The sequence below is a fragment of the Leptonychotes weddellii genome, chromosome 4, assembly GCF_054177405.1.
Source record: "Leptonychotes weddellii isolate Sample4059 chromosome 4, ASM5417740v2, whole genome shotgun sequence".
NCBI classification, from domain to species: Eukaryota; Metazoa; Chordata; class Mammalia; order Carnivora; family Phocidae; genus Leptonychotes; species Leptonychotes weddellii.
The window spans coordinates 23691444-23701177 of NC_138372.1; the positions used below are offsets into that span (position 1 = coordinate 23691444).

Genomic DNA, 9734 nt, shown 5'->3' on the forward strand with positions numbered 1-9734 from the left:
TGGTGTTTCCCATGATCCCACGTTACTGTCTACCTCAGCATTTCCCATGATCCCACACTACTGGCTTCCTTGGTGTTTCCCATGATCCCACGCTACTGTCTACCTCAGCATTTCCCATGATCCCACACTACTGGCTTCCTTGGTGTTTCCCATGATCCCATGCTACTGTCTACCTCAGCATTTCCCATGATCCCACACTACTGGCCACCTTGGTATTTCCCATGATCCCATGCTGCTGGCTAGCATGGCGTCTCCCATGATCCCACACTATTGGCTTCCTTGACGTTTCCCATGAGCTCTCGCTGCTGGCTTGCAGCGGAGGCAGTGACTGTGATGTGTGTGTGTTTGTGAGTGTTGGGGGTTGGAGGGGTGGGTCAAGTAAACACTTGGAGAAGAAAGCAAGCTCAGGTGAGGGGAGGGAGCCAACCAGGGGAAATGGGCTGAGAACTGGTGTAGAACTAACGTTTCATTTTCCGCAATGAGACGCAAAGACCCAATTTAATTAAATTACTAATGTCAAATTTTTAATGAACCTGCTTCTGCTTTGGGCTTTCTTCCTTTGAAATTAATGACTGGAACGTCACTATAAATAAAAGTCGATTTTTTAAAAAAAAGTCACTCTCAAACACTCACTGCTCTTTACTTAATGAGCTGTTCATAATCAGGCCACTCTGACCTGGCCCCTCAACTGGGACTTGGGTGTGATGAATGGGGGCTCAGTCCCAACACCACCTTCTTTTTTATCTTGAGTTCTGCTCCTGAGAGGCCATACAGTGGCTGGGGAGAGAGGGCAGATGCTGGGCACAGAGAGGTGTGGATTCCGATTTCAGCTCATTACCCCTAGCTCAGTGATCTTAAGCTGTAATTGTCACCTCTGGCCTTCAATTCTTCATCTGAAAATGAAGATACTTTTTCTTCCCATGTTGGGTATTGTATTAGTTTCCTAAGGATGTAACAATGTACCACAAACTGGGTGGCTTAAAAAAAAAACAACAGATTGTCTCATCATATGTTGTCTCATAATATGCAGGTTTAGAATTCTAAAATCAAGGTGTCTGCAGGGCCACAGTCTTCTGAAACTTGTAAGGGAACCCTTTCTTGTCTCTCTCTAGCTTCTGGTGGCTTTCTGGCAATCTTTGGCATTCCTTGGCTTATAGACGCATCACTTCCAGCCTCCGTCTTCACGTGGCATTGTTACTCTGTGTCTCTGTATCTAAATTTCACCTTTTTATAAGGACACCAATCATTTTGGATTGTGATTAAGACACACTCCAATGAGCTCATCTTAACTTCATCATCTGCAAAGATCCTATTTCCAAATAAGGTCAAATTCACAGCTACTGGGGGTTATGACGTCAATATATCTTTTTGGGGACACAATTCAACTTCTAGCAGGGCTGTTGTGCACATTAAGTAAAGTTAGCTCTATAATATCCACTATTGAGTTCCTGGTATGTTTTAGGCCCTGGGCTACAAATTTATTTTACTTAATCCTCAAAATCCAGTGGAATACCTGTTATCTTCATTTTATGGATGAAAAAACTGAGGCACACAGAGTTTAAGCAACTTCCTCCAGGTTACACAGCTAGAACATGGCAGAGCTAGGTTGTGAATTTCTGTCTTCCTGGCTCCATTGTTCAGCACTCTTAACTGGGCTGTGAAACCGCTTCTGACAGAGACAACACCCAGCACGTAGTGCGTGCTTAATCAACCAGAGTTCCCTCCCTCCCTCCATCATTGTAGGTGCCAAGACAAGATGAAGGGTGATTACCTGATTGTCCAGATTTAATAGTCTGTTTTTTTTTCCTCCAGTCTGATTTACTAACCTTGTATTTTTTTTTTTAAAGATTTTATTTATTTATTTGAGAGAGAGAGAATGAGAGACAGAGAGCATGAGAGGGAGGAGGGTCAGAGGGAGAAGCAGACCCCCTGCCGAGCAGGGAGCCCGATGTGGGGCTCGATCCCGGGACTCCAGGATCATGACCTGAGCCAAAGGCAGTCGCTTAACCAACTGAGCCACCCAGGCGCCCCAAACCTTGTATTTTTTAATAATGTCAAGGGCAACATTTAAAGTGAGGGCTTTTATAATGTGTCTGATGTGCAACCTGCTGGACAGACAGAGGAGATCGGAGATAAGCCACAAAGCAAGCCTTTCGAGGTGCAGCATTCTTTGATTTTTTTTTATTTTGCCCATGTGTTTTTTGGCACAGATATTATAGCTGTTCATGCTCTCCCATCTATAAAACTTCCCTTTGATTGCTTACAAAATGAAGAGTGGGATATTTACATCCAACACAGCCCAGAACAATATTATTAAAGCTGTGCCTGACACTGAACAATTCCATTGTAGATTAGCTGTGGGGAATTTTGTCCCATCTACAAAGCCTGGCTCTTGCCAATCAACATAATATTCTCAGTGATTGTATGACAATGAATCCCCTCTGTGGTTGGAGTGCAGCAAAAGCTACGTCGTGCCTTCTTTTATTTTTAATTTGAGACTTTTAGTTCCCATCTTATAAAGAAGAGTCATTTATGCTCTCTGGATAAGCACCCTCCATATGTTTTGATTTCTTATCTTCCATCAAGTAACTTGTTTCATCTGCATGGCCTTACGGTTGATACTAAGTGTCAGGATGGCTGGGAAAAAGGATTCAGAGAGAAGGATTACATTTCCCACAACCCTCAACATGGAAAGAGGAGATGGTGTGTGTGTGTGTGTGTGACTGAGGGGTAGGGGGCATGGTCAGGAGAGGGAGGAATAAAAACCATTCTCTTCCAAGTAACTACTCTGTGCTAGACACTTCTGCATCACACACATAATCTTATTTTATAAAGTTATTCTTTATAACTCCCTTACTTTTAGCTGTTTGGCGTTGTAAACATAATTTATTGCCCACTTACTACATGTTAGCCCCAGTGCCAAGTGCTTTGTATATATTTCCATCCCCAAAGAATTGTCTCCACTTGCTGCCTCCACTTCCATTCCTCCCATCTGACTTATTATATATTTGATACATTTGTTATTCTTCCTCTCACCCTGCTACAATGTAAGCTCCATAAAAACAGACAGGTTTTAGTCTATTTTGTTCACTTCTGTGTCCCAATTCCTAGAACAATCTACCTCGTATATAATAATCCTTTGATAAAAGCTTATTGAATGACTTAATGATCTTATTTAATCCTCTCAACAACCCATTGACAGAGATGCCATTATTATCCCTTGTTGAGATGAGCATGCTTGCCAGAGGGGCTGGGGCATTTACTCAAGGCCACATGGCTCACCGGGGGGTAAGGCTGGGTTTCCACCGCAGTGCCTGGCTGCTGAGCCCATGTTCTTTGCAGCTGCACGAGATTGTGCTTACACTTGACCACTCTACCTCGAGTCACTCCACCATGGGGTGGCGCGTGTATCCTGAAACATCCTCATAGGGGACTCACCCTCATTTCCCTTGGTGGATGTCTTGGGGTGTCCACCAGGCAAGTCAGCCTCTAGCCTGGCCCCGTACATTTCCTGCTGCCTGTCAGCCAAACAAATGCAGGGGGGCACCAGGGCCTCTGATGGGGTACGCCACCCACAGGTTCCCGGGGCCCTGTCCTGTCATGCCTCTCCGTGACCAGTGCCAGCCATAAGCTCTCCACTGTGAGCACATTCTCTCGGCTCAGGATGGCAGCTTTTACACCTTCCACATGGGGTCATGTGGAGTTCTATAAAGCTACTAAAGCCTGTCCCACAACCTGCTGAATCAGAATTTCAGAGGCAGAGCCTGGGCTTGTCCAGGGGTCTGCAAAGCAGAGCTGGGATTGACAACCACTCACGGTAACCTATTCATGTCGGTTATTCCATTAACCCCTGGGGTTATCTCTCTGAGCTGTGAACTGTTCAATCTCCGGGGCCTTTCTTGTGGCTGGACTTTGACTTCTGGGGGAGCAAGCCTGGCCTCTCCGCTGGACTTGGCTGCGCTCCATAAATCACACTTGCCCTATCCTTGCGTCTCCTTTGATATTCCTCCTCGCCTCTCCCCTGGACTTCTGCATCCCACTCTGATCTCCTTGCTGCTGGTGTTGCCCTCTCCGATGCACTGTCCGCACTGATGCTGGAGTGAGCATTCTAGAAGGGCAAATTTAGCACGGCCCTGCCTTGTTCGCCCCATTAGGCGCGCATGTGCCAGAGGCGGCTTCCCTACCACCAAGGCGCACGAGCCAGTGCAGGCCCCCTTCTCCTTTGCATTATTAACACAAGAATAATAATGATTTGAAAGATTAATAAACATAAATAAAAAGAAAGAGAAAGAGAACCTGGAGAGCTTTCCCATGGCTGTCAGGATAAAGCAAAGCTTATGCTCATGCAGCCCCATCCTTCCATGATGTGACCCCGGCTGACAGCTTCTGCTTTATCTCCTGCTCCCTCAATCTCGTCCCCTCCACTATTGCTATTCTAAACAACAGGCTCCCTAAGCACATCTTGCCGTTCTCTCAAATGTTCCATCTGGAAAACTCCTACTCATCCTTTGAAGCCACACTTCAATATCACTTCCTCTGTGAAGCCCTCCTTGATGCCCTTCGTGTCTGGTAGAAACTGGAAGATCCCAGGAGAACACATTGTGATAGAAGGTCAATTCAAGCACAATGCCATTGGCAGTCGGCTCCCAGAATCCTGGAGATGCCCGTCTGTGAACTACACAGGCCCCTCTGGTCATCTCGTCATTTTGTGACCTCACAGCCCACATTTTACATGACTGAGCTTTGGGGTCTCACTTACAGAATTACTTTGGCGTTCTAGCTGCACGTCAATTCCTGCACTTGTCACACAACAGTGCAACTCATTCAGCCATCCATTTACAACACCCTGCTTTCCAAACGGGAGCTAAGCCTGCTTCTCAGTGTTTCTTTAGGTGTCTGTGTTCATCACTGGACTCCCCCGAGGGGCAGGAATGACTTATTCTGTATTTATCTCGTGTTTGACTTAATGCCTGGCAGGAAGAGGATGCCTGGTTGGAATGCTTTGAATGAATTTTATATGTACACATATATAATGTATATTATATAAATATAAAAATATGCATTATATATTAGCATAAAATATATATATGGCAATAAACTAGTGCAAGGTTGGCAAACCGTTTTCTGTAAAGGACCAGATAGCAAATATTTTGGGCCTTGCCTTATGGTCTCTGTCTCGATGATTCAACTTTTCCACTGTAGTGCAAAAGCATCCACAGACAACACATGTTCCAATAAAACTTTACTGAGAACACAGGCAGCCAGCCCAGGAGGCATCGTTGGGCAGCCCCGACCTACGGTCGATTCAGTTATGCACTTAGCTCAGGTGTACGATTTTTTTTGCTGGGCACCAAGGATGGGCAGGGGCTGGGAGAAGAGTGAGCCAAGCAGGCGGGAGTCCTGGACAGAGGTGACTGGCAGGAAGTGGGCCGGGCCAACACAGGCAGTAAGCACCCGAGGACTGAGAGGCAAGCCCCATTTCCTTTCCCCTTCAGTTTGGCCCTGGAAACAGGTAGTGCTGTGCTGGCCGCAGGGAAGGGCTTGCCTCCATACAGTCTTCACTCTTTCCTGTTAGAATCGTACTTCTCTTAGTTGTCATGCTCCTCTTTAGGCTGGCGTTCGTGAGCCCCGCTATAGGAAAAAGAGTCACAGGGCCAGCTATAATGATAGTAACTGTCACCATTTGGATGTTTAATATGAGCCGGGCCCTCCACTCAGCACTTTATCTGGGCTCTTCTATTTCATCTTCCCCTGACAGAGGTACCATGGAGGTCCCCTTTCGGGGGCTGGGGAATGAGGAAGTTAGCGGGGCTAACTCTGACCCAGTGTCACACTCGGTTGGGATCAGGACTGGGGTTGAAACTCAAGCCACTTGACTATGGTGCCGTGTCCTTCATCAGGTTGTAACCTTGACCTCTCTGGCTTCAAGGCTGTTTTCCCAGCATGGAGGCAGTGCTCTGGGTCCCTGCACAGTCCCTCTCTCCGCCAGACCTAGGGCAGGCCCCACCCCCACCCAGGCAGATCCTTGTTGGCCCCATCTCCCCACCCCAATGAGCTGGGGCTGTGCAGGCATCCACCCTCCCACCAGCAGGGGCCACAGGGGTTGTCAGTGCAAGATTCTCCTTGATGCTTTGTAACCACAGGACCCCATGGCCTCCTCATTTTTACTAGCCATTCTTTAGAAGCAGCACCGAAAAGGCAACATCCTAGGCCCCAGAATAGAGTTGCCAGTTAAAACAAATGATGCCCAGTTAAATTTGAATTCCAGAGAAACACAAATAGGGGTTTTTAGCATAAGTATATCCCATACAACATCTGGGATATACTTACACTAAAAAAAAAATTTGTTATTTGAGATTCAAATTTAACTGGGCACCCTGTATTTTAATTTGTCAATTTTGGCAACCCTGACCCAGAGGGGAGTCACTTTCCCATCAACGACTTCAGCTTCTTAAGGCACTAGGATCTCTCTGGGAAAAGGAGGAAGAAGAAAAGGAGAGAGGTAGCCCTCCTTTAGAGAACACAACACTGAACAAAAAGAGAGGCTGTGGAGGGGGAAGTTCAGAGCCTCCCAGGGTAGGGCCTGCATGAGTTTGAGGATCCCCTGCAGGATTACAGGAGAGCAGTGGGCTGAGCCACCTGCTCCTTCCCCCAGCCAATCCCTAAGGGAAGCCCCAGCCTCTGTTCTTATGCACCAACACGTCCCTCTCCTGTTTCCAGAGCCAGTGGCAAGCCTCAGCCCCTCTGATGAGTAGCTTTAGGCTGACACAAGGCCCTCCATGAGACAGCCTCTGTTGACCTCTGCAGCCCCAAATCCTGCTGCTCCCTGCTCAGCCTTCCCGCCCCCCCACCCCCAGCTGAGCACAGGGATTCTCCAGCTTGTCTGGACAGAGCAATGCATGGAGAATCACTGATGCCCTGTGGGGAAACGCTGCAAAATACTGTTAGAGCAGCTAAATATGCAATTTGGAGCTAAATCTGATTAACTGCAGAATGGAGCCTAGAAATGTTTCCCCAAGTATGTTCCATATAAAAATGAGAAATACATTCTGTGAGAAAAGCATTCAGTGGGTCAAGTAATTTTTAAAAATACTCCAGAAACTCCCTCCTCTAGCAGAAACCAATGCTCACGAGTTTACCCAAGAGGTTCTTCAGGCGAGAAACCTGTTGAACCTTACTTAAACCAGAATCTCCAAAAATTTAACTACAGAATCTCTCCTCCCCCCACCCCCCACGCTTTTTTTCCTCAGAATCACCTAGTAACTTCAGAATCGTTCTATGGAACATGTTTCGGGAATTGCTAGATCCTAGGATAAGATAAACCTGAGTTGCTGGGTTTACATTATTAATCATCACCATCATAAAAGGACAATAGCAGTGATAGTTGACATTTACATAGAACTTTCCCAGTTAACACGAATTTTTTAAAAAACATAATCCCGGGGCGCCTGGGTGGCTCAGTTGGTTAAGCAGCTGCCTTCTGCTCTGGTCATGATCCCAGGGTCCTGGGATCGAGTCCCACATTGGGTTCCCTGCTCAGCAGGGAATCTGCTTCTCCCTCCCCCTGTTCTTCTGCCCCTGCTTGCTCTCTCTCCCTCTCAAATAAATAAAATCTTAAAATAAATAAATAAATAAATAAAAACATAATCCCCCTTCGGCACATCCAAACCTATGTTCTTCTGGAAGCTGGGACGGCCTGCGGTTTCCCAGGCTCCACTGGTCAGGAGCTTTGAGGAATGGAATCAATTCTTATCAAAGAAGTGAACATCACTTCCAGCTGAACTCAGCATATGTTATAAACTGGCAAAGGCAGGGGCGCCTGGGTAGCTCAGTTGGTTAAGTGTCTGCCTTCGGCTCAGGTCATGATCCCGGGCTCCTGGGATCGAGCCCCACATCGGGCTCCCCCCACTTGGTGGGAAGCCTGCTTCTCCCTCTCCCTCTGTTGCTCCCCCTGCTCATGCTCTCTCTCTCTCTGTCAAATAAAGAAATAAAATCTTAAAAAAAAACGGCAAAGGCGTAGGATTTTGTCTTTCATCTGATGCCTTTTAGAGTGGCATATGTTTTCTGTTTGGCTGGGGCAGAATGACCCTTGGCCTGGTGGGCTAGGACTTCCCAAGTTTTCTGGCTAAGGCTAGCTATGTTGGGCCCTCAGCCCTGCCCGGCTGCAGACAGGAAGTCATGGATCTTGAACCAATCTTGGCAAGGGAACTTGAAGAGGGGGAGGCCTGACCTGGCTTAGCAGGGTGCCTTGCCATAAGGCTGGGACTTATAACCCTGGGTGAGGATGCCCATATGGGAAGTCATCCTTCCCTTACTGGGGCTGTCCCACTGGGCTGCATACTTGGCCTTGCTTTCCCTTAAACCTCCCCCAAGCTTTGCAACCCCCTCCCTCAGGCTGGGGCTTAAGTCGCCGATACCCTGCGGGCTAGCAGGGAAATGCTGTGTCTGAGCACCAGCACCATTTGGGATGCCCATAGGAATCCGCTGTGCACCAGTGCCAGCCCTGTGGACAACGGAGCCCCAGGGCCCCCATTTCCTGCACTTGGCTCCCTGTCCAGGGCCCAGAAGCTCCACCATACCTCACAGCCATCTCTCTTCTTAAGGGAAAAGACACTTTGGCTTGCATCCCACTGGCAGAAGCACAATATTCCAAAGGCTCTGGACCCCTTGGCTTCCCTCTTTCTAAGAAGAATTTGACAGAGGGGCCCAAAGAGGAACAGAGAAGGGAGGCGTCCAGCCACTGTCACCCCCCCATTTCCCGTACCTTCTGCCGAGGATGGTGGATACAGTGACTATAAGACATGGATGAAATGCTGTGTCTGAGTCCCCACAGGAAGCCTGTGAGCCCTCCTGCCTCTCTCCATCAGCAGCCCCAAGCTTTCTGACCGCTTCTGTGGTCTAACTTTACATGCATCCCAAAGTCCAAAGTCTTTGTGGAGCCCCCTGCGCAGCTGGAGACCACCCGCCTGAGCCCTCCAGGGTCAAGAGGCAGGAGGTCAAACTGTCTCTGCCCTGGACAAGCTCCTTACTTGGGGGACCCCCACAATCTCTTACACATCACAGAGGCATACCGATGAACTTTCACATCCCATAGGCACAAATCCATCATTCAAATGCCCTCCTTTATACACACGCACGCACGCTCTATCATGCTCTCTCTCTCATACTCAAAACATGCGTATATAAAAACAGACCGATCCAGAAGGCATCTTTGCATAGCTCTGCCATTTACATATACGACAGCAAGCACAACACATCCCCCGCCCCCCACAATAAACAACCTATATTATGTATCGAAATGACAATCCACTTCCGCATAGCCTCTCCTGGGTAACACTTGCTGACAGGTGTCTCCTTCCTACAAGCAGAGCACGTCTTGGAAGCCGGTGTCACCATCCGCACTCACGGGGCCTGCCTGGCTCCCGGGTTGACGCTCTTGTCACCCAGGCCCAGAGCGGGAGGCAGGACTGGGGTGGGGACACAGATCCAGCTGTGGCGATGATGCAGGCAGCTGCCGCCGCTGACCATGGGCTACGAGGCAGGCGGCGAGGCTGTCGGGGTCAGGCGGGCACAGAGCATCATGGCTCGGAGAATGTGCCAGGGTCCCGCAGACCTGGGTTTGAATTTGCACCACCCGCCCCCCCACCCCACCCCACCTCCGGTTAGCAGTTAATATATAGTTGGCAGAGCGCCCTGGTGAGGACAGCGGACCCTGGAGGTGGATGGCCCGGGTA

General features: G+C 48.5%; 1 protein-coding gene across 1 annotated transcript in view; it reads right to left on the minus strand.

Annotated features, from left to right (window-relative positions):
• The window catches only part of LOC115944824 (CUB and sushi domain-containing protein 2-like), an 88090-nt gene extending 84260 nt beyond the window's left edge, over window positions 1–3830 (minus strand). Inside the window, exons 1-2 of the mRNA XM_081816845.1 lie at window positions 3817–3830; window positions 3439–3518 (exon numbers count right to left, since the gene is read on the minus strand). Of these exons, the coding sequence (XP_081672971.1) occupies window positions 3439–3518; window positions 3817–3830 (94 nt within the window). The remainder of the gene's footprint in view (window positions 1–3438; window positions 3519–3816) is intronic.
• Window positions 3831–9734: the final 5904 nt, after the last annotated feature.